At 36.6% G+C, this 19,662-nt stretch overlaps 1 protein-coding gene across 1 annotated transcript in view; it reads right to left on the minus strand.

The window, feature by feature from the left end:
- Positions 1 to 19,662, minus strand: part of LOC132545758 (intraflagellar transport protein 88 homolog) — a 30,239-nt gene that overhangs the window by 3,775 nt on the left and 6,802 nt on the right. The window contains exons 6-22 of the mRNA XM_060209446.1: positions 19,438 to 19,542; positions 19,003 to 19,105; positions 18,619 to 18,733; positions 18,054 to 18,285; positions 17,150 to 17,220; positions 15,757 to 15,843; positions 15,432 to 15,531; positions 14,881 to 14,967; positions 8,974 to 9,043; positions 8,403 to 8,519; positions 8,112 to 8,220; positions 4,725 to 4,836; positions 4,335 to 4,450; positions 3,503 to 3,621; positions 3,191 to 3,297; positions 2,538 to 2,595; positions 1,395 to 1,511 (exon numbers count right to left, since the gene is read on the minus strand). Coding sequence (XP_060065429.1) covers positions 1,395 to 1,511; positions 2,538 to 2,595; positions 3,191 to 3,297; positions 3,503 to 3,621; positions 4,335 to 4,450; positions 4,725 to 4,836; positions 8,112 to 8,220; positions 8,403 to 8,519; positions 8,974 to 9,043; positions 14,881 to 14,967; positions 15,432 to 15,531; positions 15,757 to 15,843; positions 17,150 to 17,220; positions 18,054 to 18,285; positions 18,619 to 18,733; positions 19,003 to 19,105; positions 19,438 to 19,542 — 1,825 coding nt within the window. The remainder of the gene's footprint in view (positions 1 to 1,394; positions 1,512 to 2,537; positions 2,596 to 3,190; positions 3,298 to 3,502; positions 3,622 to 4,334; positions 4,451 to 4,724; positions 4,837 to 8,111; positions 8,221 to 8,402; positions 8,520 to 8,973; positions 9,044 to 14,880; positions 14,968 to 15,431; positions 15,532 to 15,756; positions 15,844 to 17,149; positions 17,221 to 18,053; positions 18,286 to 18,618; positions 18,734 to 19,002; positions 19,106 to 19,437; positions 19,543 to 19,662) is intronic.

Raw genomic sequence — 19,662 nt, forward strand, 5'->3', positions numbered from 1 at the left:
AACCTATAACAAGGAGTTTTCTAGTCTACATAACCTATAACAAGGAGTTTTCTAGTCTACATAACCTATAACAAGGAGTTTTCTAGTCTACATAACCTGTAACAAGGAGTTTTCTAGTCTACATAACCTATAACAACGAGTTTTCTAGTCTACATAACCTGTAACAAGGAGTTTTCTAGTCTACATAACCTATAACAAGGAGTTTTCTAGTCTACATAACCTGTAACAAGGAGTTTTCTAGTCTACATAACCTATAACAAGGAGTTTTGTAGTCTACATAACCTGTAACAAGGAGTTTTCTAGTCTACATAACCTGTACAAGGAGTTTTCTAGTCTCCATAGCCTGTAACAAGGAGTTTTCTAGTCTACATAACCTATAACAAGGAGTTTTCTAGTCTACATAACCTGTAACAAGGAGTTTTCTAGTCTACATAACCTGTAACAACGAGTTTTCTAGTCTACATAACCTGTACAAAGAGTTTTCTAGTCTACATAACCTGTAACAAGGAGTTTTCTAGTCTACATAACCTGTAACAAGGAGTTTTCTAGTCTACATAACCTGTAACAAGGAGTTTTCTAGTCTACATAACCTATAACAAGGAGTTTTCTAGTCTACATAACCTGTAACAAGGAGTTTTCTAGTCTACATAACCTGTAACAAGGAGTTTTCTAGTCTACATAACCTGTAACAAGGAGTTTTCTAGTCTACATAACCTGTAACAAGGAGTTTTCTAGTCTACATAACCTGTAACAAGGAGTTTTCTAGTCTACATAACCTGTAACAAGGAGTTTTCTAGTCTACATAACCTGTAACAAGAGAGTTTACATAACCTTTTCTAGTCTACATAACCTGTAACAAGGAGAGTCTACATAACCTGTAACAAGGAGTTTTCTAGTCTACATAACCTGTAACAAGGAGTTTTCTAGTTTACATAACCTGTAACAAGGAGTTTTCTAGTTTACATAACCTGTAACAAGGAGTTTTCTAGTCTACATAACCTGTAACAAGGAGTTTTCTAGTCTACATAACCTGTAACAAGGAGTTTTCTAGTCTACATAACCTGTAACAAGGAGTTTTCTAGTCTACATAACCTGTAACAAGGAGTTTTCTAGTCTACATAACCTGTAACAAGGAGTTTTTCTAGTCTACATAACCTATAACTAGGAGTTTTCTATTCTACATAACAAGGAGTTTTCTAGTTTACATAACCTATAACAAGGAGTTTTCTAGTCTACATAACCTGTAACAAGGAGTTTTCTATTCTACATAACCTGTAACAAGGAGTTTTCTAGTTTACATAACCTGTAACAAGGAGTTTTCTAGTCTCCATAACCTATAACAGTTAGCCTGAGTATAAACTAACTAATGTTTTCCAGTCATCATAAGTACTTACCTATGTCCTGTTTACTGGACATCTGATAAGCTCCATCGTCTACATCATCCAGGTTAGGTCGTCTTTTACCCCCACCTCTTCTCTGTCCACTGGTTTTCCTTCCACCACTACTCTCGTCTGTACACAGAACATACGACACCAACATACATAAAGAGATATTCAATCAGAATATAACTATAGAAAGAATGATAAAATTGATATGATAGACTTGTCTAGTAGAGTGCTTGTTCAAATGTATGTATACGGGTCAATTTGATTTCATCCTCCAATCATTGGTATGTAAAAAGAGTAAACTATTAAGTAGAGTTTTTACTCTATAACTCAAGTTGCATCACTAAACCACAGCTCAACATCAACTATAGCCCAAATGCTTGGTGCAAGTGAGACCTGATGTCAAGCAGGTCATTTATGTCTAAGACTTCCCCAACTGAGCAGGTTGAACATTTTAGTTACAGGTACATGTAGTTGGTAAAGTTGAATTGAAGTCCATGCCATAATTTAATCAAAATAAAAATAGCACTCACAAAACCTAAAATGACTGAGCAGTAAACAGTATGGAGGTTTCTGTGTCAAATTCATCCTGTCCAAGAAACTACCTTTTAACCTCTTATAATTCAAGCGTTTGAATGACTAACATATTGATAAAGCTTAAAAACATGAGTGTCAAACTGAACCGTTTCATTCCTGTTTAGCACAGAAACAGCATTAGAAAAGTTACCAAAGATTTATCTCTCAGTGGATGGCTGTTTATCCTTACAAATCACATGATCAGATATCTAGATATGACAAGATTTTGTGAACCTGACAGACTCTCTAGACCCCGGAGTTTATCTGTTTATTGACAGAGAGTTTTTCCATCATCATTACAGAATAAATAAAGTCTTTTCATTTGTTTTCACTATATCCAATAAATAGAACATACAAATATAAATATAAAAAGTTCTAATTTTTTGAAGACAACCAATTTGTTAAATTAAATCATCACCTGCCCGAATGTGCAAATACTAAAAATAGTCTAAATGGAACTTTGTACTCAGTAATATTAGCATATCAATTCATACAGCTGCACCTTCTAGTTCCTTCTTCATTCCAATAGAAAAGTGAATCAATATCTTTATAAAACTGATAACATATGATTTCTACCTGTATCTTCTCCTCTACGACCCCGCCCACTTCCTCTCCTGGTTCCACTACTGGCCCTCTGTAATCAAAGGTAAATCATTTATTTACAGCATTACAGTCATGTGTCCCATGAAGTACATGTAGAGTAATTCTCCAAACTGAAGTCTGCTTTCTAAGCCATTAGATCCAACAGCTTACACAAACTTTCTGGGGAAACAGTAATAATACCAATCACCCTAACATTTCTTAGATACAGAAAATTTCTATCCAAAATAGAAAACTCTGCCATCATCACTTTAGCTAAAATATCGTGATCCAGTAAAGAATTTTCTATGTGACAGTTAATTCAAAATAGTTAAGTGAAATTATAATTGCATTTTTCTCTTACTTTGCCTTGTTCGTAAGTTCTTTTCTACTACATTAGGCGGGTCACTTCTCAAGGCATTAATTAATCATTCCATCTTTGTATAAACATAAATGCTATACTACACAGAGTGTAACACTTCAATATGTTTTGATTGGCTGACAAATCACACCAAGTCATAACATACAACAATATATAAGACAATCATCTTTTCCGCCATTGAAAGAAATACCATATACCAGGATTACAAGTTGTGTAGTCTCTATATATACGATATAGAAAACCTTGATAACCTGCCATCCTTACAGACCTGTTCACGCATCTCTTTGGTCTTCTCTGCCTTCTTTAACTTTGTGGCGTATTCTTGTGCTTCCTTTAGACCCAGATCAGAACATATTCTAACCAGGAATTTTAAACCTGCAATGTCCAACCAAGTTTACATTGTTTAACACAGAAAAGTCAAATCTTAAACATTGATAAGTAACCTACTACAGTACATTGATAAGTCACCTACTTTGCAATAAGTATAAAATATGATATTTTCAATAGGACATTCTGAACACTCTCTTTCATGTCTTATAACATATCTTTGCATCTACATGATAAATAAAGATGTACTTACATTCTACATTTTCAGGGAACCGTTTGTGTATATGTTTGTAAGTTTCTAAGGCGTTTTGATAATTTCCACTTCTACGATGACAGCTAGCTATCATTAGCTGCCATTTCACCTGGGCAGGTCTGTAAATACAAGTCAGAACCACATAATCTTGATGAAACAGACAAGAATCTTTCATGACACAGATTACATGTAAACCAAAATATTCAGATATGATAAATAATGGACGCAGGCATAAAGGAAAAATATCTCTAGTACCATGATGGTACAGCAGAATCAGACTTCAAGGATACTACCCTATCCTACATGGGTTGTCTATTGTTTTATTTCTCTCTACAGCATTTCTTCATTAAATTTCTTTACAGTAAATTAATATAACTGTAAAGATAGCATATTATATAGAAAACTGATAATAATACCATACCCTGTGTGTAGTCATACATTCCTTAGTAGAAAACAAAATATCCAAAATGTGGCTATTAGTAGCATCTACATCCAAAGAAAGCTAGAATATTACAGACATCAAGTAGGAGTTCCACAATGTCACATAGCCCGACTTGGTTTACAGTAAACATGATGTCACACAACCTGACTTGGTTTACAGTAAACATGATGTCACACAACCTGACTTGGTTTACAGTAAACATGATGTCACACAATGATGTCAGCATGATGTCACACAACCTGACTTGGTTTACAATAAACATGATGTCACACAACCTGACTTGGTTTACAGTAAACATGATGTCACACAACCTGACTTGGTTTACAGTAAAGATGATGTCACACAACCTGACTTGGTTTACAGTAAACATGATGTCACACTGTTACTTACTGTACTATACTTGCTCTCTCAAAGTAATGGATGGCTTTTTCACAGAACTGGGAATCTATGTAATATGCTCCTAACCATTCTATTACTGGAATGTTGGATGGGAAATATCTATAGGACTGAAATAAAAAACAAAAATTAGATAACAACAGTTAAAAGGGTGTGTTTAGGATTTCCAAGAATTAGACAACAACAGTTAAGAGGGTGTGTTTAGGATTTCCAAGAATTGAATATTTAATATGGATTAATGATTTGTAAATAAGTAAGATCATAAATTCAATACAGAAGTAATTTTGTTACAGCGTGAAAGGAGATTCTGCTGTAACAGAAATCTTCATTACATTAACAGCTGTTCAATCTGTTGACAGAACCACTAAACAACAAGATACATACATCATAATAATACTGGAATGCCTGTGACTTGTCTCCTTCATTATCATAGATCTCTCCGGTTTTCGCCAGCACAGATGTGTCTGTGGGTACCACTCCTATCAACTGCATAAACCTGGAAAAAAAGGTCACTTTAACAAATCTCACTGTACAGTACAGCCATCTCTGTTTATACAGTACAGACTATACAGTACAGACATATCTGTTTATATAGTACAGACATATCTGTTTATATAGTACAGACATATCTGTTAATACAGTACAGACATATCTGTTTATACAGTACAGACATATCTGTTTATATAGCACAAACATATCTGTTAGTGTCACCTCTGTTAATTGTATACAGCTGAAGTCCTATAAATAAACGACTCACAAAGTATACCTAACAGAGAAAACATTAACCACCATGTGTCCTTCACCCCTGATACAACAGTATCTGAGCTGATGAACACAGTTACTGTAAAGTGACATCATTTCCCAAACTTTTTTCATCATCATAGTAGACAAATCTGTTTCACATATCAGTCTACATAATGTTTATATAGTACAGACATATCTGCTCTAAATATGTTTCAGACATATCTGTTACATCACGCCATACAGACATATCTGTTTATACAGTACAGAGTCATATCTGTTCTATATAGCACAAACATATCTGTTAGGTGTCATCTAACAATAAAAATGTTTCATAAAAATATGAGAGAGAATGACAAAAGGACACGAGTGATCACAACATCACCTTCCTATAATGACAGGGACAGACAAAAGGACACCAGTGTCCATCACCCCTGATACAACAGTCACCTTCCTATAATGACAGGGAGGACACAGTTACTGGACAAGTGATCACAACATCACCTTTTATTCATCATCAGGGACAGACAACATCACCTTCCTATAATAGACATGGATCACAACTATATAATGTTTAATTGTACATGGACAAACTGATCACAACATCACCTTCCTATAATGACAGGGAGAGCGAGTGTTTTCACAGACAACATCACCTTCCTATAATGACAGGGACAGACAAAAGGACACGAGTGATCACAACATCACCTTCCTATAATGATAGGGACAGACAACATCACCTTCCTATAATGACAGGGACAGACAAAAGGACACGAGTGATCACAACATCACCTTCCTATAATGACAGACAAAAGGACACGAGTGATCACAACATCACCTTCCTATAATGACAGGGACAGACAAAAGGACACGAGTGATCACAACATCACCTTCCTATAATGACAGGGACAGACAAAAGGACACGAGTGATCACAACATCACCTTCCTATAATGACAGGGACAGACAAAAGGACACGAGTGATCACAACATCACCTTCCTATAATGACAGGGACAGACAAAAGGACACGAGTGATCACAACATCACCTTCCTATAATGACAGGGACAGACAAAAGGACACGAGTGATCACAACATCACCTTCCTATAATGACAGGGACAGACAAAAGGACACGAGTGATCACAACATCACCTTCCTATAATGACAGGGACAGACAAAAGGACACGAGTGATCACAACATCACCTTCCTATAATGACAGGGACAGACAAAAGGACACGAGTGATCACAACATCACCTTCCTATAATGACAGGGACAGACAAAAGGACACGAGTGATCACAACATCACCTTCCTATAATGACAGGGACAGACAACATCACCTTCCTATAATGACAGGGACAGACAAAAGGACACGAGTGATCACAACATCACCTTCCTATAATGACAGGGACAGACAAAAGGACACGAGTGATCACAACATCACCTTCCTATAATGACAGGGACAGACAACATCACCTTCCTATAATGACAGGGACAGACAAAAGGACACGAGTGATCACAACATCACCTTCCTATAATGATAGGGACAGACAAAAGGACACGAGTGATCACAACATCACCTTCCTATAATGATAGGGACAGACAAAAGGACACGAGTGGTCACAACATCACCTTCCTATAATGACAGGGACAGACAAAAGGACACGAGTGATCACAACATCACCTTCCTATAATGACAGGGACAGACAAAAGGACACGAGTGATCACAACATCACCTTCCTATAATGACAGGGACAGACAAAAGGACACGAGTGATCACAACATCACCTTCCTATAATGACAGGGACAGACAACATCACCTTCCTATAATGATAGGGACAGACAAAAGGACACGAGTGATCACAACATCACCTTCCTATAATGACAGGGACAGACAACATCACCTTCCTATAATGACAGGGACAGACAAAAGGACACGAGTGATCACAACATCACCTTCCTATAATGACAGGGACAGACAACATCACCTTCCTATAATGACAGGGACAGACAAAAGGACACGAATGATAACAACATCACCTTCCTATAATGAAAGGGACAGACAAAAGGACACGAGTGATCATAACATCACCTTCCTTTAATGACAGGGACAGACAACATCACCTTCCTATATTGATAGGGACAGACAAAAGGACACGAGTGATCACAACATCACCTTCCTATAATGACAGGGACAGACAACATCACCTTCCTATAATGACAGGGACAGACAAAAGGACACGAGTAATCACAACATCACCTTCCTATAATGATAGGGACAGATAACATTACCTTCCTATAATGATAGGGACAGACAAAAGGACACGAGTGATCACAACATCACCTTCCTATAATGATAGGGACAGACAACATCACCTTCCTATAATGAAAGGGACAGACAAAAGGACACGAGTGATCACAACATCACCTTCCTATAATGACAGGGACAGACAAAAGGACACGAGTGATCACAACATCACCTTCCTATAATGACAGGGACAGACAAAAGGACACGAGTGATCACAACATCACCTTCCTTTAATGACAGGGACAGACAACATCACCTTCCTATAATGACAGGGACAGACAAAAGGACACGAGTGATCACAACATCACCTTCCTATAATGACAGGGACAGACAAAAGGGCACGAGTGATCACAACATCACCTTCCTATAATGACAGGGACAGACAAAAGGACACGAGTGATCACAACATCACCTTCCTTTAATGACAGGGACAGACAACATCACCTTCCTATATTGATAGGGACAGACAAAAGGACACGAATGATAACAACATCACCTTCCTATAATGACAGGGACAGACAACATCACCTTCCTATAATGACAGGGACAGACAAAAGGACACGAGTGATCACAACACCACCTTCCAATAATGACAGGGAGATAATAATCTTTTAATCTCTTTCTATAAATAAATATGATTTTACACATTCTCAAGGTAAACAAGTAAAAGGTGATTACACTTGTGACTCTGTCATGTTTATTGATAGTGAGCTGTAAAGGATACATGTCTGCTATTTGGTACATCACTTGTGGACTGTTTCTGAGGATGGCATGTAGTTTATAGAAACAGTCAAGGGCGTCCTCAAGTCGGTTGATCCTCTTGTTACACAGTCCTACAAAAATAGCACATAGAATTCATTGTCTCCAGCAATCTGACACAGGTTCAACACGGACGCTCAGCTACTTAACAAGAGTTAAGCATGAAAGACTAACAAAATTCTGCCGATGGAATATTTCATAGAACTAGTTATAGTCATCACTACATGTGGCTCTCCTTTACATCCCTAGGACTTACCTAAATTATACAAGGCCTCCACACAGGACGAGTCATTCTGCAGAGCCTCCTTGAAATACTCTCTGGCCTTTTCAAAGTCACCTCTTTTGAATACAACATTTCCCTTGTTGACCAGAGCTACAAGTACAAAGGAACAGTGATACAGATACCATAAACAGAAAGCAGCAGCAGATTCTATTCAAATTATACATATCCACCATATCTATTATGACAGGACTTTAGTGACTGTGAATATACACTGAAAGAGTACCCGTGGTACATGACTTCCTACTGGAAATCTCTGGTCAATATATATTCATGTCCTATTCTGATTAACAGGTTCTGTAGTAAAAAGTTTTCCCCGTTGATTTGGAGTGGATAGGTGAACAGTATACCAGCAGTATAATAATACAGAGCTTTATTGCGTGTGACAGTTTACCACAAATCTTGGCTTCATCAATGACAAGCATAGTTAGAGCATTGCTCTACAATAATGGATTTTACAGCCCCCATCTAATATATCACCTGTGTGGCTGACCAATCAGCTCTCACTTCCATCACCTTTAACTTGGTGTACAAACATTGGACTCACCTGCAGGATTGTACCTGTCTGATGACATGGCTAACTCAGCATATTTGTCTGCTTGATCCAGATCATTCTCCTGTGCAAACACAAGTATAGCATCAAATCTATTGCCTGTTAGTGTTGGCTGTAACTTCCAGAGACAGCCCTCTACTCACAAATTATTACAACGTAAATATCCGACATATAACATGACACAACTAACTACAAAATTAGAATCCAAATGATAATAACTACTTAATACGTAAAATCTAAGGCCTATCTAAATAGGTAACACAGGGTTATTATCTGCTTAGGTTGTAGGATAGGGTTATCATCAAACCTACTTAGGTTGTAAGATACGGTTATCATCAAACCTACTTAGGTTGTAAGATAGGGTTATCATCAAACCTACTTTGGTTGTAAGATAGGGTTATCGTCAAACATGCTTTGGTTGAAAGATAGGGTTACCATCAAACCTACTTTGGTTGTATGATAGGGTTATCATCAAACCTGCTTTGATTGTATGATAGGGTTATCATCAAACCTGCTTTGGTTGTATGATAGGGTTATCATCAAACCTGCTTTGGTTGTAATATAGGGTTATTATCAAACCTGCTTTGGTTGTATGATAGGGTTATCATCAAACCTGCTTTGGTTGTATGATAGGGTTATCATCAAACCTACTTTGGTTGTAAGATAGGGTTATTATCAAACCTGCTTTGGTTGTAATATAGGGTTATCATCAAACCTACTTTGGTTGTAAGATAGGGTTATCATCAAACCTACTTTGGTTGTAAGATAGGGTTATCATCAAACCTGCTTTGGTTGTATGATAGGGTTATCATCAAACCTACTTTGGTTGTAAGATAGGGTTATCATCAAACCTGCTTTGGTTGTATGATAGGGTTATCATCAAACCTACTTTGGTTGTAAGATAGGGTTATCATCAAACCTGCTTTGGTTGTATGATAGGGTTATCATCAAACCTACTTTGGTTGTAAGATAGGGTTATCATCAAACCTACTTTGGTTGTATGATAGGGTTATTATCAAACCTGCTTTGGTTGTAATATAGGGTTATCATCAAACCTACTTTGGTTGTAAGATAGGGTTATCATCAAACCTACTTTGGTTGTAAGATAGGGTTATCATCAAACCTGCTTTGGTTGTATGATAGGGTTATCATCAAACCTACTTTGGTTGTAAGATAGGGTTATCATCAAACCTGCTTTGGTTGTATGATAGGGTTATCATCAAACCTACTTTGGTTGTAAGATAGGGTTATCATCAAACCTGCTTTGGTTGTATGATAGGGTTATTATCAAACCTGCTTTGGTTGTAATATAGGGTTATCATCAAACCTACTTTGGTTGTAAGATAGGGTTATCATCAAACCTACTTTGGTTGTAAGATAGGGTTATCATCAAACCTGCTTTGGTTGTATGATAGGGTTATCATCAAACCTACTTTGGTTGTATGATAGGGTTATCATCAAACCTGCTTTGGTTGTATGATAGGGTTATCATCAAACCTACTTTGGTTGTAAGATAGGGTTATCATCAAACCTGCTTTGATTGTATGATAGGGTTATCATCAAACCTGCTTTGATTGTATGATAGGGTTATCATCAAACCTGCTTTGGTTGTAATATAGGGTTATCATCAAACCTACTTTGGTTGTATGATAGGGTTATCATCAAACCTGCTTTGGTTGTAAAACTTGATATCATAGATTATAAGATAAAGGTCTAACATAATTGATATATATATATTTACAATAACATGCAGAGAAAGTTTACAAATGATACTAGTCAACATGAATGGATAAACACATACATATGGCAACAAACATCATAAACGATTGAAAATAGCATCATTTTATAGAATTTAATTACAAAATAGTAGTTAAGGAGTAATCCAACCTTTAGATACCTGTCTATAAAGGCCATGTTTCTCTGGTCACAACATTATACAATACACGATATATAGACCTTTATACAAAGGTCATCTTCCTCTGTTCACTATAGTGGCCTTTATAGGCAGGTTTGACTAACACATTAGTACATGAAACATTAGACAGGTAAATTTGTAACTAAAATGATCCCAAAGTTACACATGATTGTATGACAATGACACATGAAATGTTGACCTTATGAAATAATTCTTATGAACAAGTTTGATGTTGTATAGAAATCTTTATATTTATTGTTTATGATTTAAATCTACCTACAGCATTACAGACACACAAAGTTAAATATCTTCCTGTTTATTTAATTACACACGTGTATACATTAACACTGTGACATCTTAGCTTGTCCCTGTATACATTAACAATCTGACATCTTAGCTTGTCCCTGTATACATTAACACTCTGACATCTTAGCTTGTCCCTGTATACATTAACACTCTGACATCTTAGCCTGTCCCTGTATACATCAACACTCTGACATCTTAGCCTGTCCCTGTATACATTAACACTCTGACATCTTAGCTTGTCCCTGTATACATTAACAATCTGACATCTTAGCTTGTCCCTGTATACATTAACACTGTGACATCTTAGCTTGTCCCTGTATACATTATCACTGTGACATCTTAGCTTGTCCCTGTATACATTAACACTCTGACATCTTAGCTTGTCCCTGTATACATTAACACTCTGACATCTTAGCCTGTCCCTGTATACATTAACACTCTGACATCTTAGCCTGTCCCTGTATACATTAACACTCTGACATCTTAGCTTGTCCCTGTATACATTAACACTCTGACATCTTAGCCTGTCCCTGTATACATTAACACTCTGACATCTTAGCTTGTCCCTGTATACATTATCACTGTGACATCTTAGCCTGTCCCTGTATACATTAACACTCTGACATCTTAGCTTGTCCCTGTATACATGAACAATCTGACATCTTAGCTTGTCCCTGTATACATTAACACTGTGACATCTTAGCTTGTCCCTGTATACATGAACAATCTGACATCTTAGCTTGTCCCTGTATACATTAACACTCTGACATCTTAGCTTGTCCCTGTATACATGAACAATCTGACATCTTAGCTTGTCCCTGTATACATTATCACTGTGACATCTTAGCTTGTCCCTGTATACATTAACAATCTGACATCTTAGCTTGTCCCTGTATACATTAACAATCTGACATCTTAGCTTGTCCCTGTATACATTAACACTCTGACATCTTAGCTTGTCCCTGTATACATTAACACTCTGACATCTTAGCTTGTCCCTGTATACATTAACACTCTGACATCTTAGCCTGTCCCTGTATACATTAACACTCTGACATCTTAGCTTGTCCCTGTATACATTAACAATCTGACATCTTAGCTTGTCCCTGTATACATTAACACTCTGACATCTTAGCCTGTCCCTGTATACATTTACACTCTGACGTCTTAGCTTGTCCCTGTATACATTAACACTCTGACATCTTAGCTTGTTCCTAAACTCAATTTCTCTAAGAAAATAGTTCTCTAAAAAACTCCTAATATCTGAATATTTCCTGAAATTTCTCTCATCATCCCCAAATCCATTTTTATTTAGACACAGCAGCTTTATTGTGATGTCCACATGCCTATTCTGGTATGGAGTTCAGGCAGACTATGGAGGTCAGATATAAACCATTCCCTGACATACAAGGAATAACATCCAAAGTCAAACTGACTTGACCACTAGACTGACCAACTGCACTCACTAACAACTGCTTACTATTACTGCTGACTGACCGAACCGAGACTAATGTGAACTGACCAACTAAAACCTTACAGTGGTCTGACCAACCTAAATCCTTACTGTGGAATGACCAACCAAAACCTTACAGTAGTCTGACCAACCTAAATCCTTACTATGGAATGACCAACCCAAACTTTACTGTGGAATGACCAACCAAAACCTTACAGTAGTCTGACCAACCCAAACCCTTACTATGGAATGACCAACCCAAACTTTACTGTGGAATGACCAACCAAAACCTTACAGTAGTCTGACCAACCCAAACCCTTACTATGGAATGACCAACTAAAACCTTACAGTGGTCTGACCAACCCAAACCCTTACTATGGAATGACCAACTAAAACCTTACAGTGGTCTGACCAACCCAAATCCTTACTATGGAATGACCAACTAAAACCTTACAGTGGTCTGACCAACCCAAATCCTTACTATGGAATGACCAACCCAAACCTTACTTCAGACTGACCAACTCTAAGCTTGCTGCTGACAGACCAACCCTAACCTAAGTCTAGTCTGACAAACCCAAACCTTACTGCAGACTGACCAACCAAAATTTGCTGTTGACTAACCAACCCAAGCTTATCGACTGACCAAACTAAACCTTGTTACCAGCTAACTGACCAGACCACATTGCCAACTGAGAGAGAAAATTGAAATGATTATGAAGAGTTTACCCACCACCATCTTCAAATCACACTAACTAAAATTTGTGCAGATAGAATTTTTGCTTTACATAGGATATAAGATACTGTTGTTTAAAGATGTCTTTCTACGGTCAGTAAGAAAAGACTAGGAACCAATCAAAACCAAGATAGGGATATTCTATTAGCAATTAACATTTAAGGATCCCCTTCATCCTATATCTTAATTAACGATATATAGCCTCAAAAACAACATTTTATTTCTGTATGATACATAAAACCCATCAACTTGAATATTTTGTAAAAATAACCATTTCATTTCATAAAGATTCTTTCTCAAAACAAACTTTCCTGCATTGATCACATAACAAAATGGTCAGATATTCCTCTCTAAAATAGCTCAGAGTAACAAGCCATTACATATAGCAAATCAATAATAACAAAAAATTAACATTCAGCAAAAAATAAAAGAAAGAATAAAATAAAAGAATAAAAGAAAGTGCTATTGTAAATATACCTCTCCATGCTGAACACGCCATTGTTCAAAAAAGGAAAGAAACGCATTACAAATCAGGTGTGATATAGTCAAATGCTTGCATTCAGTGACATAGTTTATCATCACACAAAAGTTTATCCTTAAATGACTTTACTGTAAACCAACTTTACATGATTCACTGTCACCAAATACTTTACTCTTTGTTTATTCTCCAGGCGTCAATTTGTGGTGATTGACTTTTCTGAATGATTTTGTTATATTCTAAACAGTCAGTTGGTTTACAGTACAACAGCTGTCAAACATTTATATCTGATGTCATGATATATATTTCCTTCTCAAGTACTGTTCTGTTAGATACAAGAAGTTCATCCTATAAAACAAACCAATCTGATGGGTCTTTGTGTTATTGACATAAACAAACAATACAATGTTTAAAATGTGGTTAGTTCATGGCTATGATGAGTTGACTACCATAAAGTCTTATATCTTCCGTGGTGCTCAATTCTTGGGGTTTTAGAAAAATTCTTATTTCATGGACATTTGATTTCGTGTGTAAATACCCCTCAGTAAGTCTTCTTACTCTAATTTACAGTTTGTGGACATAAGACCTCATGGATTAAGAGAGGACCCACAATATAAATTAATCTTACGGTATACATATATATATATCAGTATAAGGAAAATTACCATCAAGCAAATGTATCAGCAAGTGATCATACAATGTTGTTAGACGAAAGCACATTACAAGTATTGATCAACTACAAGTGTCACAGAGGGACATTGATGGCTGACCAGGGACGGAACATTGATGGCTGACCAGGGACTTGTCTGTTATAATGAGATTAGGTGGGGCAGGCAGGTAGGCGAAGGATTTGATAAGTTTAATATGTATTAAAACAAGTAATGTATACTGGAAGTTGACACCTGCTATGATAATAACGCATATTCAAAGTGGGCAAGCTTCTGGGTGTAGGCCCTTGTGAGTGGCTCACTAGAGGTGGGTGTGGCACAAGGTGGCTGTGGTCTAGTTATACTTACCAGGAAGTAAAGGAAGGACAGGTTGGTGGCTGCTGTACTGGCCACTTTGGAATCTTTTTTCTCAAATGATTTCAATGTTTCAATGGCCTGTAATATACAAATTACTGAGACATTTACATCAACAGAACTTACTGGTATTGTTGATGTATCGTGTGACATATTGTCATCCAAAAAAATACTTAACAGGTATGAAAGATTATCATACATTATATAACTAATTACCATAGTGAATACTGCCATATACCTAACCCGAATGTGGACCAAGATATAAGGCTGTCAGTGACATCATTGATATCACATACAACAGAGGGACTAGCTGCTTACTGAAGCCAGATTTCTGGCTACAATGACTTATACAATTACATTTACTTAACTTTCTTCATATCCAAAATATACTTTTTGTCAAAGTATCTGCATTAGTGATCACAATATGGTTTCATGATGAGCATGAAAGCAATGCAATTTTCATTTTTCTATTAACTAGTTGTTAACACATTAGTAAAATAAAACACAATGTAAATCCTTAATAACCAATATTGGTGTGACATTACCAAGTTGAAGTCCTTCTGTTTTAGGTACATGATGGCTTTGTCTATCTCCAGATCATGGGCTAAATCAACGTACTGGGAAGTCTTCACCTGCTCCACACACCTGTAACAAAAACCCACCCCATCAAAATTCATGTCAACAACTGTACACAATAAACAACAAAAATGAAAACAATAGAAACTGTACAGAAAACAAAACAAATATCACATAAGTAGAGAGAGAATTTTCATAAGGTCTTCCACAACTACAGGGCAGAGCTCAGAAGTAGATAAGACAGGGCTTGCAGCCATGTTATCCCAATTCTACAATTGATTTTAACCAGCTTACCAGTCATATCCAGAGGCAAATGAGGTTTCTATGGCAGGAGCAATTATCTTGGCTGCTGTTTTGATACAGTTTTCTGCCTCATACTTCCTAAAGAAAAAAAAAAAACGAAATTGAACATTTTCATTTTAAAGTAGTCTTTCCTAAAAGGTTGATTTATGGTTAAAGGGTGGTGACCTCCCCGGAGAGTTGATACAGATTCACATCTTGGAAAATATTGATAGCTTGCTGTGTATTTGCTAATGTCCCAACAAGCAGAATTACATGAAGTTATATATGCTGCCAGTTGTTTTTGCTCTATCCTTCATTTCCCTGATGGTGAAGTGATAGAAGATAGTCTCATCTTTGTAGAATAGAATTTCTCCTCAGTTCTACAGTGAAGATAATGACTTATCATTTTTAAAATGACTGATGACAAACTGATGAATAAAATATGATAAGAGATCAGACTCACAGGAAAAGAAATCATATGTTGGAAGGACAGTTTACTGGGCAGCAAAAGTTCTGGAGTACCACAGTTTTATCCTGATATTTACCCTCAGAAACATAGTAACATCTGACTGTATGTACAACTATATCAATAACCCTCAGAAACATATTAACATCTGACTGTATGTGCAACTATATCAATAACCCTCAGAAACATAGTAACATCTGACTGTATGTACAACTATATCAATAACCCTCAGAAACATATTAACATCTGACTGTATGTGCAACTATATCAATAACCCTCAGAAACATAGTAACATCTGACTGTATGTACAACTATATCAATAACCCTCAGAAACATAGTAACATCTGACTGTATGTATAACTATATCAATAACCCTCAGAAACATAGTAACTCTAAGTGACATACCTTTGTGTCTCTATAGTTTCCTGTAGGTTTCCTGACACTAAGTGACATACCTTTGTGTCTCTATAGTTTCCTGTAGGTTTCCTGACACTAAGTGACATACCTTTGTGTCTCTATAGTTTCCTGTAGGTTTCCTGACACTAAGTGACATACCTTTGTGTCTCTATAGTTTCCTGACTCTTAGTGACATACCTTTGTCTCTCTATAGTTTCCTGTAGGTTTCCTGACACTAAGTGACATTCCTTTGTGTCTCTATAGTTTCCTGACACTTAGTGACATACCTTTGTGTCTCTATAGTTTCCTGACACTAAGTGAAATACCTTTGTGTCTCTATAGTTTCCTGTAGGTTTCCTGACACTAAGTGACATACATTTGTGTCTCTATAGTTTCCTGACACTAAGTGACATACCTTTGTGTCTCTATAGTTTCCTGACACTAAGTGAAATACCTTTGTGTCTCTATAGTTTCCTATAGGTTTCCTGACACTAAGTGACATACATTTGTGTCTCTATAATTTCCTGACACTAAGTGACATACCTTTGTCTCTCTATCTGCCGCAGAGGGTCGTTCTTGATCACCTCCAGTATTAGATTGTAGTGCTTGTCTTCCTGAAAATGACACATTTCAATACTAGTGCACTTTCTGAATCCTAGTAAATTTCAGAGTATGTCTTAAATTCTCACTAACAAAACTTTTGAATTCAACCATTATAATGAAGCACATTGAATTAATGCCTTTATGAAAAAATTCTTCTCAAGCTTTCCTCTGATTTGGCAGCAGAACTCTTGACTGTTAGAAGTATCCTGAAGTAAAACCTCAAACCCTTTACTGTGTCATAATATCAAACTTGTGTCTACAGTAACATAACAGCAGTTACGCTTTACTGTGTCATAATATCAAATCTGTTTTTACGGTTATATAACAGATACAGATAAAAATCAATGTCATCTATAGACTTTTGCTGTTAGACCATATCAACAAGACAATCCCTAGTCTTCATCCTTCAGACAAACTTTTAATACAATAATGAACATATAGGTAAATAAAACCCTTTTAGTACCTAGCATTAGCCTATCCCCAGTCAATGTGACGTTGGTAAATAAAACCCTTTTAGTACCTAGCATTAGCCTATCCCCAGTCAATGTGACGTTGGTAAATAAAACCCTTTTAGTACCTGGCATAAGCCTATCCCCAGTTAATGTGACATTGGTAAATAAAACCCTTTTAATACATAGCATTAGCCTATCCCCAGTCAATGTGATGTTGTAGAGGAGACATTCTCTGGAAGATTGACACTCCAGCAGATCAACTACAGATCTATATTTCACCTCGTAGTACTGCTATTGTTTCAGAGACTAAAAGACCTTCTTTGATGGGATTTATCTAAGCTGTTTACACAACAAACAAAGTAGTACTTTAATAATGCAGACAGGAAACTTACACCATGAGGGAGGTACTTATCCTCGTCATCCACCTTGAGATCAACAGTAAGGAGCTTGTTGAAGGCTCTCTTCATCTTCTCCCGGTCTCCCAAGGCAAAGTAACAGAGGATCAGGTTAAACCCGGTCTTAAAGCTTGGAGCCTCAGACATGATGTGCTCAAATGATGTGATGGCATCAGTGTACTGACCCATCTTTACAAACACAATTCCGATGTTCTGCATGATCTTAGTCCTGTAGAGGTCAACATTACACAAATCACACTAATATCTTATCACTTCTAGACCATAACAATGTGTACGATAATGAAAGTCAATCAACAGTGGAGTATTACATGATGCTGTGATCACTATATTACTTTACACATACCCCTCACAGAGTTTTGGTTTTAATGATATCATTACAAATCTCACTTGTACATTTGAAAATAAAAGTATAAAATGTCATGTTCTATAAATAGTACAATATGGTTATGTTCTATATGTTTACAAATATCAGCCGTTTAACAGCTTTCACTGTTTAGTGTCAGAGAATGGGTAAACAGCCCTGATTGGTTACTCTACTGACCTCATCTCTTTGTGAGAGTTTGGCACCTGATCAAGAGCCATTCGGTAGTGTTTAATAGCCTTGGGGAAGTTTCTCTGTCTGAAGTAGATATTGCCCATGTTCACCTTTAAACGACCTGTATTGGATAAAGTTCATTATGTTACTGTTGAAATTCCATCTATCTGCATTCTGTTTGATTTCTGAAACGGTGAGACTTTTTTTATACAAAATCTGAAAACCTATATCAGAATGTTGTAGTTTCTCCACAATTTCTTTTCTAGTTTATAGTTAGTATGAGCACTGACTGTAAATATAATGACTCTGTTGTTACTAGCTTTATCTGATGTTGGCTATTTCATCTAAAACAAACTTAGATTTCCTCCAGGGGTATTCCCTGTAACATACCAGCATTGCTGAACATTTTGTTTTTGACGATGACTTGGTAAGTGTTGAGGGCTTCATTGAACATTTCATTTGCAGCATACTGGTTGGCGAGGTTAAAGAGAACCTGTGTACAGATAAAATTGTAGTGAGCACAACATACCACAATATATACTGTACAAATACTCTGTCTTACATCGATGTCGCATCCAACAAAATGTCTGGTGTGTTTAAAATTCTAACAAGTTTAAATTTTCTCTTCCATTTCTATGTCTTTGTTGTGTCAACAAAATAAAGTGAATCCATCAATTAACAACTTCATGGTGAAATGTCACATTACTGGTATTTAAAAAAACTCCATGAAAGAATTACACTCTTATTCCATGTAAAGTGTTAAGGAGATTATCACACTGATGTAGTTCTGAAATACTGAGGATTCCTCTACCAATCACAACTTACTGAGTAGGTCAGATCTAGATTGATTTGGTCCCCCATGGACTGTTGTTCTCGCTGACGGACCAGGACTCTTTCTTTCCTCCCTGCTTCCTTTGCCTTTTCCAGACCCTGAAAGCAAAAAGAAGTTTTAACTTACAGTTGTTTAGACATTTTTTGTTATCAAAGCCATTCTACATCTTCATAAATCTTGTAATACCTGATAGGCTGTCTTCCAAGTCATATTCCAAC

The sequence above is a fragment of the Ylistrum balloti genome, unplaced genomic scaffold (genome assembly GCF_031769215.1).
Source record: "Ylistrum balloti isolate Yb309-2 unplaced genomic scaffold, AGI_CSIRO_Ybal_v1 Utg369856, whole genome shotgun sequence".
Lineage (NCBI taxonomy): Eukaryota > Metazoa > Mollusca > Bivalvia > Pectinida > Pectinidae > Ylistrum > Ylistrum balloti.